A 16,527-nucleotide genomic window follows, 5' to 3' on the forward strand; every position below is an offset into this window, starting at 1 on the left:
GGTATTCTGTGGTTTTTTGGGGAATTTTTTTTTTGAATTTTTGTTGGATTTTCTGGGCAGTTTTTGGGGATTTTTGGGGGATTTTTTGGACTTTTTTGGGGGGGATTTTGGGTTTTTTTTGGAGATTTTTTTTTAAATTTTTTCTGGATTTTCTGGGTGGTTTTTGGGGATTTTTGGGGTTTTTTTGGGGATTTTGGGCCTTCCCGCCGTTCTCGCACACCTCCACGATGGCCGAGTAGAAATTCTGCCAATTCCAAGGGGGTTTGGGGATTTTTTATTAATTTTTTGAATTTTTGGGGGATTTTTTATTAATTTTTTGAATTTTTGGGGGATTTTTTGGGGATTTTGGGGGGATTTTTTTGGGGATTTTGGGGTTTTTTTGGGGATTTTTTTTGAATTTTTGGGGGATTTTCTGGGCGGTTTTTGGGGATTTTTTGGGATTTTTTTTTAGATTTTGGGCTTTTTTTGGGGGGATTTTGGGCATTTTTTGGGGTATTTTGTGGTTTTTTGGGGGATTTTTTTTTGAATTTTTGGGGGATTTTCTGGGCAGTTTTGGGGGATTTTTTTCTAGGATTTTTTGGGGATATTGGGGCTTTTTTCTGGAATTTTTGGGGGATTTTTGGGATTTTGGGGCTTTTTTGGGGCGTTTTTGGGGATTTTTTGGGGACTTTTTTTGAATTTTTGCTGGATTTTTTGGGCTTTTTTGGGGATTTTTTTGGGGATTTTTTGGGGATTTTGGGGCTTTTTTTTGGAATTTTTTGAGGGATTTTTTGGGATTTTGGGGCTTTTTTGGGGGAATTTTTGGGGCTTTTTTGGGGGTATTTTGTGGTTTTTTTGGGATCTCTTTTTGAATTTTTGCTGGATTTTCTGGGTGGTTTTTGGGGTTTTTTTTGGGGATTTTTTTTAATTTTTTCTGGATTTTCTGGGTGGTTTTTGGGGATTTTTTTGGGGATTTTTGGAGTTTTTGGGCCTTCCCGCCGTTCTCGCACACCGCCACCATGGCCGAGTAGAAATTCTGCCAGTTCCAAGGGGGTTTGGGGATTTTTTATTAATTTTTTAAATTTTTGGGGGATTTTTTGGGATTTTTGGGGCTTTTTTGGGGTGTTTTTGTGGGTTTTTTTGGGGATTTTTTTGAATTTTTGGGGGATTTTCTGGGCGGTTTTTGGGGTTTTTTTGGGGGATTTTTCTGGGGCTTTTTTGGGGGATTTTGGGCTTTTTTTGGGTGTTTTTGGGGCTTTTTTGGGATTTTTTTTTTGAATTTTTTCTGGATTTTCCGGGTGGTTTTGGGGATTTTTGGGGTTTTTTTGGGGATTTTGGGCCTTCCCGCCGTTCTCGCACACCTCCACCATGGCCGAGTAGAAATTCTGCCAGTTCCAAGGGCGTTGGGGATTTTTTTATTAATTTTTTGGGGATTTTTTATTAATTTTTTGAATTTTTGGGGGATTTTTTTGGGATTTTGGGGGTTTTTTTTGGATTTTTGGGGCTTTTTGGGGTTTTTTTTGGGATTTTTTTTGAATTTTTGCTGAATTTTCTGGGTGGTTTTGGGGGATTTTTTTTTAGGATTTTTTGGGGATTTTGGGGCCTTTTTTTTTTTGGAATTTTTGGGGGATTTTTTGGGCGGCTTTTGGGGATTTTTTTGGGATTTTTTGGGGGGATTTTGGGCTTTTTTGGGGGGGATTTTGGGGGTTTTTTTGAGGGATTTGGGGGGCTTTTTTGGGGGATTTGGGGTTTTTTTGGGGATTTTTTTTGAATTTTTGCAGGATTTTCTGGGAGGCTTTTGGGGATTTTTTTTAGGAATTTTTGGGGATTTTGGGGCTTTTTTTGGAATTTTTGGGAGATTTTTTGGGATTTTGGGGTTTTTTTTTGGATTTTTGGGGTTTTTTTGGGGATTTTGGGGCTTTTTTTGGGGATTTTTAGGGCTTTTTGGGGGGGATTTTGGGTTTTTTTTGGAGATTTTTTTTTAATTTTTGCTGGATTTTCCGGGGGGTTTTTGGGGATTTTTGGGGTTTTTGGGGTTTTTGGGCCTTCCCGCCGTTCTCGCACACCTCCACCATGGCCGAGTAGAAATTCTGCCAGTTCCAAGAGGGTTTGGGGATTTTTTATTAATTTTTTGAATTTTTGGGGATTTTTTATTAATTTTTTGAATTTTTGGGGGATTTTTTTGGGATTTTGGGGTTTTTTTTTGGATTTTTGGGGCTTTTTTGGGGTTTTTTTGGGGTTTTTTTTGGGGGTTTTTTGGGGATTTTTTTTGAATTTTTGGGGGATTTTCTGGGCAGTTTTTGGGGATTTTTTTCTAGGATTTTTTGGGGATTTTGGGGCCTTTTTTCTGGAATTTTTGGGGGTTTTTTGGGATTTTGGGGCTTTTTTTCAGGTATTTTGTAGGTTTTTTGGGGAATTTTTTTTTAATTTTTGGGGGATTTTCTGGGCGGTTTTTGGGGATTTTTTTGGGATTTTTTTTAGATTTTGGGGCTTTTTTGGGGGGATTTTGGGGGTTTTTTTGGGGATTTTTTTGAATTTTTGGGGGATTTTCCGGGTGGTTTTTGGGGATTTTTGGGGTTTTTTTGGGGATTTTGGGCCTTCCCGCCGTTCTCGCACACCTCCACCATGGCCGAGTAGAAATTCTGCCAGTTCCAAGGGCGTTGGGGATTTTTTATTAATTTTTTGGGGATTTTTTATTAATTTTTTGAATTTTTGGGGGATTTTTTTGGGATTTTGGGGGTTTTTTTTGGATTTTTGGGGCTTTTTTGGGGTTTTTTTTGGGATTTTTTTTGAATTTTTGCTGAATTTTCTGGGTGGTTTTGGGGGATTTTTTTTTAGGATTTTTTGGGGATTTTGGGGCCTTTTTTTTTTGGAATTTTTGGGGGATTTTTTGGGCGGCTTTTGGGGATTTTTTTGGGATTTTTTGGGGGGATTTTGGGGCTTTTTTGGGGGGGATTTTGGGGGTTTTTTTGAGGGATTTGGGGGGCTTTTTTGGGGGATTTGGGGTTTTTTTGGGGATTTTTTTTGAATTTTTGCAGGATTTTCTGGGTGGCTTTTGGGGATTTTTTTTAGGAATTTTTGGGGATTTTGGGGCTTTTTTTGGAATTTTTGGGAGATTTTTTGGGATTTTGGGGTTTTTTTTTGGATTTTTGGGGTTTTTTTGGGGATTTTGGGGCTTTTTTTGGGGATTTTTAGGGCTTTTTGGGGGGGGATTTTGGGTTTTTTTGGAGATTTTTTTTTAATTTTTGCTGGATTTTCCGGGGGGTTTTTGGGGATTTTTGGGGTTTTTGGGGTTTTTGGGCCTTCCCGCCGTTCTCGCACACCTCCACCATGGCCGAGTAGAAATTCTGCCAGTTCCAAGAGGGTTTGGGGATTTTTTATTAATTTTTTGAATTTTTGGGGATTTTTTATTAATTTTTTGAATTTTTGGGGGATTTTTTTGGGATTTTGGGGTTTTTTTTTGGATTTTTGGGGCTTTTTTGGGGTTTTTTTGGGGTTTTTTTTGGGGGTTTTTTGGGGATTTTTTTTGAATTTTTGGGGGATTTTCTGGGCAGTTTTTGGGGATTTTTTTCTAGGATTTTTTGGGGATTTTGGGGCCTTTTTTCTGGAATTTTTGGGGGTTTTTTGGGATTTTGGGGCTTTTTTTCAGGTATTTTGTAGGTTTTTTGGGGAATTTTTTTTTAATTTTTGGGGGATTTTCTGGGCGGTTTTTGGGGATTTTTTTGGGATTTTTTTTAGATTTTGGGGCTTTTTTGGGGGGATTTTGGGGGTTTTTTTGGGGATTTTTTTGAATTTTTGGGGGATTTTCCGGGTGGTTTTTGGGGATTTTTGGGTTTTTTTTGGGGTTTTTGGGCCTTCCCGCCGTTCTCGCACACCTCCACCATGGCCGAGTAGAAATTCTGCCAATTCCAAGGGGGTTTGGGGGATTTTTTATTAATTTTTTGAATTTTTGGGGGATTTTTTATTAATTTTGGGGGATTTGGGGTTTTTTTTTTTTTGGATTTTTGGGGCTTTTTTTGGGGTGTTTTTGGGTTTTTTTGGGGTATTTTTTTTTGAATTTTTGCTGAATTTTCTGGGTGGTTTTGGGGGATTTTTTTTAGGATTTTTTGGGGATTTTGGGGCCTTTTTTCTGGAATTTTTGGGGGATTTTTGGGATTTTGGGGCTTTTTTGGGGGGATTTTTGGGGCTTTTTTGGGGGTATTTTGTGGTTTTTTTGGGGATCTCTTTTTGAATTTTTGCTGGATTTTCTGGGTGGTTTTTGGGGATTCTTTGGGGATTTTTGGGGCTTTTTTGGGGGGGATTTTGGGGTGTTTTTGGGGTTTTTTTGGGGGATTTTTCTGGGGCTTTTTTGGGGATTTTGGGGCTTTTTTGGGGTGTTTTTGGGGGTTTTTTTGGGGATTTTTTTTGAATTTTTGGGGGATTTTCCGGGTGGTTTTTGGGGATTTTTGGGGTTTTTTTGGGGATTTCGGGCCTTCCCGCTGTTCTCGCACACCTCCACGATGGCCGAGTAGAAATTCTGCCAGTTCCAAGGGGGTTTGGGGGATTTTTTATTAATTTTTTGAATTTTTGGGCTTTTTTTGGGATTTTGGGGGTTTTTTTTTTGGATTTTTGCGGTTTTTTTGGGGTTTTTTTGGGGATTTTTTTTGAATTTTTGGGGGATTTTCTGGGCGGCTTTTGGGGATTTTTTGGGGGATTTTTGGGGGATTTTTTGGGGTTTTTTTTTAGATTTTGGGGCCTTTTTTTTTGGGTATTTTGTGGGTTTTTTTGGGGATTTTTTTTGAATTTTTGGGGGATTTTCCGGGTGGTTTTTGGGGATTTTTGGGGTTTTTTTGGGGTTTTTGGGCCTTCCCGCCGTTCTCGCACACCTCCACCATGGCCGAGTAGAAATTCTGCCAGTTCCAAGGGGGTTGGGGATTTTTTATTAATTTTTGGGGGATTTTGGGGGGGATTTTTTGAATTTTTTTTTGGTTTTTTTGTTTTGTTTTGGGTTTTTTTCGGGGGTTTTTTGGGGATTTTTTTTTATTTTTTGCGGATTTTTTGGGGTTTTTTATGGAATTTTTGGGGAATTTTTTGGGGAATTTTTTGGGGCTTTTGGGGGATTTTTTAGGGATTTTTGGAGGAGTTTTTGGGGATATTTTTGGGGATTTTTTTGGGGATTTGGGGTTTTTTTTGGAGTTTTTTTGGGGTTTTTGGATTTTTGGGGGGATTTTTTTATTTTTTGGGGTATTTTCTAGGGGGTTTTGGATTTTGGGGTTTTTTGGGATTTTTTGGCGTTTTCTGCGGATTTTTTTGTGATTTTTTGAATTTTTGTTTTTGGTTTTTTGGGGATTTTTTGGGATTTTTCAGGGTTTTTTTTGGGGGGCTTTTGGCAATTTTTGGAGGGGTCTTTGGGGACATTTTTTGATTTTTTTGGGATTTTTGGGGGATTTTGGGGGGATTATTTTGGGGTTTTTGGGCCTTCCCGCCGTTCTCGCACACCTCCACCATGGCCGAGTAGAAATTCTGCCAATTCCAAGGGGTTTGGGGATTTTTTATTAATTTTTTGGGGATTTTTGGGGGATTTTTTGGGGGTTTTTCTGGGGATTTTTTTTGAATTTTTGCTGGATTTTATGGGCGATTTTTGGGGATTTTTTTTAGGATTTTTGGGGGATTTTGGGGCCTTTTTTCTGGAATTTTTGGGGGATTTTTTGGAATTTTGGGGCTTTTTTTCGGGTATTTTGTGGGTTTTTTGGGGATTTGTTTTTAATTTTTGGGGGATTTTTTGGGCGGCTTTTGGGGATTTTGTGGGATTTTTTTTAGATTTTGGAGCTTTTTTTGGGGGGGATTTTGGGTTTTTTTGGGGGGATTTTTGGGGGATTTTTTGGCGATTTTGGGGCTTTTTTTGGGGTATTTTGTGGGTTTTTTTGTGGGTTTTTTTTTGAATTTTTGCTGGATTATCTGGGCGGTTTTTGGGGATTTTTTTGGGATTTTTTGGGGATTTTGGGTTTTTTTTGGGGGGATTTTTGGGGTTTTTTGGGGGATTTTTGGGGCTTTTTTGGGGTGTTTTTGGGGCTTTTTTGGGGGTATTTTGTGGTTTTTTGGGGTTTTTTTTTAATTTTTGGGGGATTTTCCGGGCGGTTTTTGGGGGATTTTTTGGGATTTTTTGGGGATTTTGGGCCTTCCCGCCGTTCTCGCACACCTCCACCATGGCCGAGTAGAAATTCTGCCAATTCCAAGGGGGTTGGTGGATTTTTTTTAATTTTGGGGGGATTTTTTTAGGGGTTATTTTCGAATTTTTGGGGGATTTTGGGGGGATTTTCAGGGGATTTTTTTTTTTATTTTTTGGGATATTTTCTAGAGGGTTTTGGGGGTTTTTTGGGGATTTTTTGAAATTTTTTTGGGGGTTTTTTTGTGATTTTTTGAAATTTTTTTTTTTGTTTTTTGGGGATTTTTTTGCTATTTTGTGGGGGGGGGTTTGGTGGTTTTTTGGGGGGTTTTGGGGATTTTTGGGGGATTTTTTTGGCATTTTGGGGCTTTCCACCATTCTCACACACACCCACCATGGCCGAGTAGAAATTCTGATAATTTCAAGGGGTTTTGGGGGATTATTTTTTAATTTTGGGGGATTTTGGGGATCTTGGGGGGGATTTTTTGAATTTTTTTGGTTCGTTTTTGGTTTGGTTTTTTTTTGGATTTTTGCGGGGGTTTTTTGGGGATATTTTTTTTATTTTTTGTGGATTTTTGGGGGTTTTTTTATGGAATTTTTGGGGAATTTCTTGGGGAAGTTTTTGGGGCTTTTGGGGGATTTTTTTGGGATTTTTGGAGGAGTTTTTGGGGATATTTTTGGCGATTTTGGGGGGATTTTTGGTGGATTTTTTAGAAATTTTTGGAGGATTTTTTTTTTATTTTTTGGGGGTATTTTCTAGGGGGTTTTGGATTTTGGGGTTTTTTGGGATTTTTTGGCATTTTCTGCGGATTTTTTTGTGATTTTTTTGTGATTTTTTGAATTTTTGTTTTTGTTTTTTTGGGGATTTTGGGGGGGATTTTGGGGGGTTTCTTGGGTTTTTTTGGCAATTTTTGGAGGGGTCTTTGGGGATATTTTTTGATCTTTTGGGGGTTTTTGGGGTGTTTTTTTGAATTTTTGGGGGATTTTTTTGGCATTTTGGGCCTTCCCGCCCTTCCCACACACTCCACCATGGCCGAGTAGAAATTCTGGCAATTCCCAACGGGAATCAGATCCCATTCCCAAACATTTTTTTCAGGAAAATCCCAGATCCAAATCCCGCAGGACATTCCCAACAACCCCAGATCCCATTCCCAGGATGATCCCAGGACAATCCCAGATCCCATTCCCAAACCCTTCCCAGGACGATCCCAGGACAATCCCGGATCCAATTCCCGAATTTTTCCCAGGACAATCCCAGATCCAAATCCCAGACCTTGATGGGCCAATCCCAACAATCCCAAAGATCCCATTCCCAGGATGATCCCAGGAAAATCCCGCATCCAACCCCCGGACTTTTCTCAGGACAGTCCCAAAAATCTCCCAGAATTCCCACCTGGAATTCCCACCTGGAATTCCCACCAGGAACATCTCTCGGAATTCCCACCCGGAACATCTCCTGATCATTCCCACCCGGCCCCTCATCCCACACTCCCACCTGGAATCCCCACCCGGAATTCCCACCCAGAACATCTCATCTCCTGGAATTCCCACCTGGAACATCCCATCTCCCAGAATTCCCACCTGGAACATCTCCCAGAATTCCCACCTGGAACAATTCCCAGAATTCCCATCAATCCCCCAATGATTCCCACCTGGGCCCTGATCCCACACTCCCACCCGGAATTCCCACCCAGAATTCCCCACCCGGAACAATTCCCCGAGTTCCCACCCGCGAGAGAATTCCCGGAATTCCCGGGACAATTCCCGGAGTTCCTTCCCACCTGGAACATCTCCTGGATGCCCTCCCCGCTCTGTGCCGAGGTTTCCCAGTAGAGGAACCCGCGGCTCTCGGCCCAGAGCCGCCCCTCGCTCTCGTCCACCACCCGCAGCTTCCCCGCGTCCACCTGGGGATGGACAACACCGGGAATGAACACCCGGAATGAACACCCGGAATGAACAACCGGGAATGAACACCTGGAATGAACACCCGCAGCTTCCCCGCGTCCACCTGGGAAACAACGGAACAAACACCGGGAAAATGGGAATAAACAACGGGAATGAACAACCGGGAATGAACACCCGGAATGAACACCCGGAATGAACACCCGGAATGAACACCCGAAGCTTCCCCGCGTCCACCTGGGGATGAAACAAACACCGGGAATGAAAAACCGGAATGAACAACCGGGAATGAACACCGGGAATGAACAACCGGGAATGAACACCCGAAGCTTCCCTGCGTCCACCTGGGAATGAAACAAACACCGGGAAAATGGGAATGAACACCCAGAAAAATGGGAATGAACACCCGCAGCTTCCCCGGGTCCACCTGGGAAACAATGGAACAAACACCGGGAAAATGGGAATGAACACCGGGAACGAACACCGGGAATGAACAACCGGGAATGAACACCGGGAATGAACACCCGCAGCTTCCCCGCGTCCACCTGGGAATGAAACAACACCCGGGAAAATGGGAATGAACACCGGGAAAAACGGGAATGAACACCGGGAATGAACAACCGGGAATGAACACTGGGAATGAACACCCGCAGCTTCCCCGCGTCCACCTGGGAATAAACCAACAACGGGAATGAACACAACCGGAATGAACAACCGGGAAAACCAGGAATGAACACCTGCGGCTTCCCCGTGTCCACCTGGGAATGAACACTGGGAAAATGGGAATAAACACGTGGAAAAATGGGAATGAACACCCATGGCTTCCCTGCGTCCACCTGGGAAACAATGAACGGACACCGGGAAAAATGGGAATGAACACCGGGAAAAATGGGAATGAACACCGGGAAAAATGGGAATGAACAACTGGGAATAAACACCCACAGCTTCCCCGCGTCCACCTGGGAATAAACAACAGGAAAATTTGTAATAAACACCTGGAAAATTGGGAATAAACACCCGCAGCTTCCCCGCATTCACTTGGGAATAAACACCCGGAAAAACCGGGAATAAACACCCGCAGCTTCCCTGCATCCACCTGGGAATAAACACCAGGAAAATTGGGAATAAACACCCGCAGCTCCCCCGCGTCCACCTTGGAACAAACACCGGGAAAATTGGGAATTTCCATCCTGGAGGATCCAATCAGGAACAAACCCCGGGAATGGCTCTGGAATCTCCATCCCACAGGATCCAATCAGGAACAAACCCCGGGAATGGCTCCAGAATTCCCAGAAATTCCATCCTGGTGGATCCAGTCAGGAACAAACCCTGGGAATGGCTCTGGAATTCCCGGAATTCCCATCCTGCGGGATCCAGGCTGGAACAAACCCCGGGAATGGCTCCAGAATTCCCAAAAATTCCCATCCTGGAGGATCCAGTTGGGAACAAATCCCAGGAATGGCTCCAGAATTCCCAAAATTCCCACAAATGCCATCCCACAGGATCCAATCTGGACCAAACCCCAGGAATGGCTCCAGAATTCCCAGAATTTGAATCCCTCTGGATCTAATCTGGACCAAACCCCAGGAATGGCTCCAGAATTCCCAGAATTTCCATCCTGGTGGATCCAATCAGGAAGAGAAACTCCGGGAATGGCTCTGGAATTCTCGGAATCTCCAGAATTCCTGGAATTTCCATCCTGGAGGATCCAGTTGGGAACAAACCCCAGGAACGGCTCAGAAATGCCCAGAATTCCCGAAATTCCCATCCCACTGGATCCATTCTGGAACAAACCCCAGGAACAGCCCCAGAATTCCCGGAATTCCCGGAATTCCGGCGGCTGACCCCGCACCTTGTTGGCGCAGACGGCGCAGACGACGCTGTCGAGGCTGGCGTGGGGCCCCAGCCTGGAACAAACCCCGGGAACAGCTCTGGAATGCCCAGAATTCCCGAAATTCCCAGAATTTCAATCCCAGGATTCAATCTGGAACAAACTCCAGGAACAGCCCCAGAATTCCCAGACTTCCCATCCTGGTGGATCCAATCAGAAACGAACCCCAGGAATGGCTCTGGAATCTCCAGAATTTCCATCCTGGTGGATCCAGTTTGGAACAAATCCCAGGAACAGCTCCAGAACTCGCAGAATTCCCAGAATTTGAATCCCTCTGGATCTAATCTGGACCAAACCCCAGGAATGGCTCCAGAATTCCCAGAATTTCCATCCTGGTGGATCCAATCAGGAAGAGAAACTCCGGGAATGGCTCTGGAATTCTCGGAATCTCCAGAATTCCTGGAATTTCCATCCTGGAGGATCCAGTTGGGAACAAACCCCAGGAACGGCTCTGGAATGCCCAGAATTCCCGAAATTCCCATCCCACTGGATCCATTCTGGAACAAACCCCAGGAACAGCCCCAGAATTCCCAGAATTCCCGGAATTCCGGCAGCTGACCCCGCACCTTGTTGGCGCAGACGACGCTGTCGAGGCTGGCGTGCGGCCCCAGCCTGGAACAAACCCCGGGAACGGCTCTGGAATGCCCAGAATTCCCGAAATTCCCATCCCACAGGATCCATTCTGGAACAAACCCTGGGAGTGGCTCTGGAATCTCCAGAATTTCCATCCTGGTGGATCCACTTGGGAACAAAGCCCAGGAACGGCTCCAGAACTCGCAGAATTCCCAGAATTTGAATCCCACAGGATCCAATCTGGAACAAATCCCAGGAACAGCCCCAGAATTCCCAGAATTCCCAGAATTCCCGGAATTCCGGCGGCTGACCCCGCACCTTGTTGGCGCAGACGGCGAAGACGACGCTGTCGAGGCTGGCGTGGGGCCCCAGCCTGGAATGCCCAGAATTCCCGGAATTCCCATCCCACAGGATCCAGTCTGGATCAGGAACAGCCCCAGAATTCCCGGAATCCCCGGAATTCCCATGGATGACCCCGCACCTTGTTGGCGCAGACGGCGAAGACGACGCTGTCGAGGCTGGCGTGCGGCCCCAGCTCGCGGCGCATCTCGGCCAGCCAGGAGTCGAGCGCCTCGAAGGATTCCTTGGAGCCCACGTCGTAGACCAGCAGCACGCCCTGCGTGTCCTTGTAGAACTCGTTACGCACCTGGGGAACGGCCGCGGAGGCGGAAAATATTCCAGGGGGAAAATATTCCAGGGGAAAAGATAGGAATTGGCAGCGCTGCCGGTGTTGTGGTAAAATGTGTGGGGAAGCTGGGAAGGGGACAGGGAATGGGGAAAAGCAGGGAAGGGGTAAGCTGGGAAATGTTGTTTTGTAATAAAATAGAATATAATAACGTAAAGTAAAATATAAAATAAAATGAAATAAAATTAAATGAAATAAAATGAAATAAAATAAAATAAAATAAAATAAAATAAAATAAAATAAAATAAAATAATAAAATAAATAAAACAAAATAAATAAAACAAAATAAAACAAAATAAAATTATGTAATGAACATAATATAGTATAATGTAATGCAAAGCAATACAATATAATATAGTATAACAATATAATATAACATAATATAATATAATATAATATAATATAATATAATATAATATAATATAATATAATATAATATAATATAATATAATATAATATAATATAATATAATATAATATAATATAATATAATATAACAAAATAATATATATTCTAATCTAACATAGGCAGTGTAATGTAGTGTAATTAATATAATTAACATAACGTAATGTAACAAATGTAATGTAATGCAATGTAATATAATGTAATATAGTATAATATAGTATAATATAATATAGTATAATATAATATAATGTAATATAATATAAATTCTAATCTAATATAATATAGGCAGTGTAATGTAGTGTAATTAATATAATTAACATAACGTAATGTAATGTAACAAATGTAATGTAATGCAATGCGATATAATGTAATATAGTGTAATATAATATAATACAATATAATGTAATGTGATGTAATATAGTATAATGTAATATAATATAATATAACTAAATAATACAATATAATGCAATGTAATGCTATGCAGTAATATAATATAATATAATGTAATGTAATGTAATGCAATAATATAATAAGCATAATATAGTATGATGTAATGCAGTGTAATGTAATGCAATTAATATAACAAATATATTATAGTGCAAAATATAACATAACATAAAATAATCAATGTAATGCAATAATATAATATAATAAATATAACGTAATATAATATAGCGTAATATAATATAACTAATGTAACATTATGTAATGCAAGAATGCAATGTAATGTAATGTAATATAATAAATATTATATATATAAAAATATATAAAAATAATATAAAATATATACTATATGTAACATATAATATAAAAATAAATAATATATAAAAACTCGTTACGCACCTGCAGAGGGGGCAGGGGAATGGGGAAAATAAAAATATTCCAGGGAAAATACAATAAAATAATAGAATAAAATAATAGAATGAAATAAAATTAACGAAATGAAATGAAATGAAATGAAATTAAATGAAATTAAATTAAATTAAATATATACATATATGTATATGTAAAGAATAGAATAGAATAATTCCTGGGAAAAATTTCAGGGAAAAAAATTCAGGGAAAAAAATCCAGGGAACCAAACAGGAAAAAAAACCTTGGGGAAGAGCCCAAAGGAAGAATTCCCGATTTTGCAGGGGGAATTTTTGGGAATTCTGACCTCGTAGAAGAAGGGGTGTCCGGCCATGTCGAAGATGTTCACCTTGATCTCCCGGTCCCGGATCTGCACCCTGGAAAAAGTGTGGGAATTCTGGGAATTCTGGGAAAAAAAAAACCCCGGGAATTCCGGGAATTCCCCAAGGATTTGGAATTGCTGGCGGGAATTGTTCCTGAATTCCAAGGGAAAGTCCTCTGGGAATACCTGAGGTTGTTCCTGCTCATCCCATCCCGTTAATCCATCATCCCATTATCCCATAAATCCCATTATCCCATCATCCCATTATCCCATAAATTGCATAAATCCCATTATCCCATCATCCCATTATCCCATAAATTGCAGAAATCCCATTATCCCACCCATCCCATTACCCCATTATCCCATTATCTCATCATCCCATTATCCCATAAATTGCATAAATCCCATTATCCCATAAATCCCATTACCCCCTTATTCCATTATCTCATCATCCCATTATCCCATAAATTGCAGAAATCCCAATATCCCATCCATCCCATTATCCCATTATCCCATCATCCCATTATCCCATAAATTGCAGAAATCCCATTATCCCATAAATCCCATTATCCCATAAACCCCATTACCCCCTTATTCCATTATCTCATCATCCCATTATCCCATAAATTGCATAAATCCCAATATCCCATTATCCCACCCATCCCATTATCCCATTGTCCCATAAATCCCATAATCCTATCAATCCCATTAAACAATAAATCCCATAATCCCTGTGTCCCCTCACCCCATTATCCCATCCCATCATTCCATCCTCATTCCTCCCCCATCCCTCATGAGAAATCCCAGCCTTGCCCATCATCCCCGTTATTCCCATTCCATCCCAATCCCATTATCCTCATTATCCCATTTCCCCATTATCCCCATCATTCCCATTATCACCATTATTACCCTCATTATTCCCATTATTTATTCCCATCCCAATCCCATTATCCCCTTCATCCCCACCATTCCTGTGTCATCCCAATCCCATTCCCATTATTCCCAACCCCATTCCCATTCCCATCCCAATCCCATTATCCTCATTATCCCATTTCCCCATTATTCCCATCATTCCCATTACCCTCATTATTCCCATTATTCTCATCCCAATCCCAATCCCATTATCCCCTTTATCCTCACCATTCCCGTGTCACCCCAATCCCATTATTCCCAACCCCATTCCCATTATTCCCATTCCCATCATCCCCATTCTTCCCATTAACCCCATCATTCCCACCCCATCCTAATCCCATTAATGCCATCATTCCCACCATTCCCAGTATTCCCATCCCACCCCATTATTCCCATTATTCCCATTATTCCCATTATTCCCATTATTCCCATTTTCCCCATCCCCATTCTCATTCCATTCCCATTATTCCCAATCCCAATCCCAATCCCATTCTTCCCATCGCAATCCCATTATTCCCATTAACCCCACTATTCCCATTATTCCCATTCCTGCTCCCATCCCAATCCCTATCCCATTATCCCCGTTATTCCCACTATTCCCAGTATTCCCGCTATCCCCACCATTCCCATTATTCCCATCGTTCCTATTCCATCCCAATCCCAGTTCCATTGTTCCCAATCCCATTCCCATTATTCCCATTACCCCCACCATTATCCCATTATCCCCATTCCCAGCATTCCCATTATCTCCATTATCCCCATTATTCCTGTTGTTCCCAATCCCATAATTCCCATTATTCCCATCACTCCCAATATCCCCATTATCCTATTATCCCCATCAACCCCATTATTCCCACTATTCCCACCATTCCCATCCCTTTCCCATTGTTCTCAGTATTCCCAACATTCCCAACATTCCCATTATCCCCATTATTCCCATTATTCCCATCATTCCCATTATCCCATTACTCCCATTATCCCCACAATTCCCACTATTCCCATTATCCCCATTATCCCCATTCCCATCATTCCCATTATCCCAATTATCCCCACCATTCCCATTATCCCCATTATTCCCACTATTCCCATTATCCCATTACTCCCATTATCCCCACAATTCCCACTATTCCCATTATCCCCACAATTCCCATTATCCCCATTATTCCCATTATCCCCATTATTCCCATTATCCCCACTATTCCCACCATTCCCATTATCATTATCCCCATTATTCCCATTATCTCCATTATTCCTGTTATTCTCAATCCCACTATTCCCACTATTCCCATTATCCTCACTATTCCCAATCTCATTATTCCCCCCATTCCTGCCATTCCCGTTATTCCTGTCGTTATTCCCACTATTCCTATTACACTCAATCCTATTATTCCCATTACCCCCATTATCCCATTATTCCCATTATTCCCATTATCAGCATTCCCAGTATTTACAGTCCCAATCCCATTGTCCCATTACTCCCATTACTGCCATTATTCTCACCATTCCCATTATCCCATTATTCCCATAATCCCGTTATTCCCGCTGTTCCCTCACTTGGTGACGCCGTAGTCGATGCCGATGGTGGCCAGGTACTTGGGCACGAACCTCTTCTCGCAGTACCGCTTGATGATGCAGCTCTGCGCGGCGGGAAAACGCCCCGATTCCCGCCAAATCCCAAAAATTCCAACTTTTGGGAATGCCGCCCCGGCCCCGTAACAGCCACAAGCCCCGCCCCCTTCGTTATCAACCAATCAGAACCGAGCCTTCCTCCGAAGCACCGTCCACCCGCCTATCAATCACCCGTAGCGACAACAACGAGATGCCGGCAGCTGATTGGTTACAGCGCGCCAATCAGAGCAAAGCCCCCGCCCACCAGCGCTACTGATTGGCCAGCCCGCCTGCCCCTCATCGCCCGCCGGCCAATAGCAGCGCCTCACCTTGCCCACCTCGGCGTTGCCCATGGAGATGACTTTAACCCGCAGCGCCTTGCGCGGCTCCTTCCGCTTGGCCGCGTTCGCCTCCATGGCGGGGCCGCGGCGCCGCGGGCCGGGCCCGCTACCGGTGCGGGTTCCGCTGCCGGTTCCGGTGGCGGTTCCAGTGCCGGTGAGAGCGGCAGAGGCCGGAGGGAGGAAGCAATGGCGGCGGAGCGGCGCTTCCGCCTCAGCCCGGCCGTGCCGCGCGAGTTCTCGCGAGATTTGAGGCGGGAGCGGGGGGAGGATCCGCCAGGGGGCGCCAATTGCGGGGCGCGGGTCACGTGTCCGGTGTCAGTGTCACGTGTCCGGTGTCAGTGTCACGTGTCCGGTGTCAGTGTCACGCGTCCTTGTCACGTGTCATTGTCACTGTCCCACAAAACCCCACAAAAACCCAAATCCCGGGAAAAAACCAAAATCCCACAAAAAAACTCCAAAATCCCGGGGAAAAAACCCAAATAACACCAAAAACCAAAAAAAAAAAAAAATCCTATTAAAAATCCCCAAAAATTCTACAAAGAACCCCAAAATCCCCCCCAAAACCCGCAAAATCCTACAAACAACCCCTATATGTCACTAAAAACCCGAAAATCCCAGGAAAAAAAAACAAAATTCCACAAAAAGCAAAAAAAAAAATCCAACTTAAAAAACCGAAAAAATCCTATTAAAAACCCCACAAAATCCCACAAAAAACCAAAATCCCAGGGAAAAAACCCAAAAAATCCTATTAAAAACCCAAAACTATCCTACAAGGAACCCCAAAATCCCACAAAAAAACCCCAAATACCAGGGAAAAAACCCAAATACCACAAAAAAACCAAAAAACCCCCTATAAAAAACAAAAAAAAAAATCCTACAAAAACCCCCCAAAATCCCAGAAAAACTCCAAAAA

At 42.5% G+C, this 16,527-nt stretch overlaps 1 protein-coding gene across 1 annotated transcript; it reads right to left on the reverse strand.

Annotated features, from left to right (window-relative positions):
* Nucleotides 1–199: 199 nt before the first annotated feature.
* On the reverse strand, nucleotides 200–16,082 carry DNAJC27 (DnaJ heat shock protein family (Hsp40) member C27; the record flags this gene model as incomplete). The annotated part of the gene is made up of 6 exons (XM_066571406.1): nucleotides 15,603–16,082; nucleotides 15,220–15,302; nucleotides 12,739–12,808; nucleotides 10,972–11,136; nucleotides 7,906–8,028; nucleotides 200–244 (listed from the first exon to the last, which is right to left on the reverse strand). Coding segments are annotated over exons 1-6 (573 nt in total), but the record flags the coding sequence as incomplete, so codon positions are not given.
* Between the last annotated feature and the right edge of the window lie 445 nt (nucleotides 16,083–16,527).

Source organism: Molothrus aeneus, unplaced genomic scaffold (assembly GCF_037042795.1).
Source record: "Molothrus aeneus isolate 106 unplaced genomic scaffold, BPBGC_Maene_1.0 scaffold_477, whole genome shotgun sequence".
NCBI classification, from domain to species: domain Eukaryota; kingdom Metazoa; phylum Chordata; class Aves; order Passeriformes; family Icteridae; genus Molothrus; species Molothrus aeneus.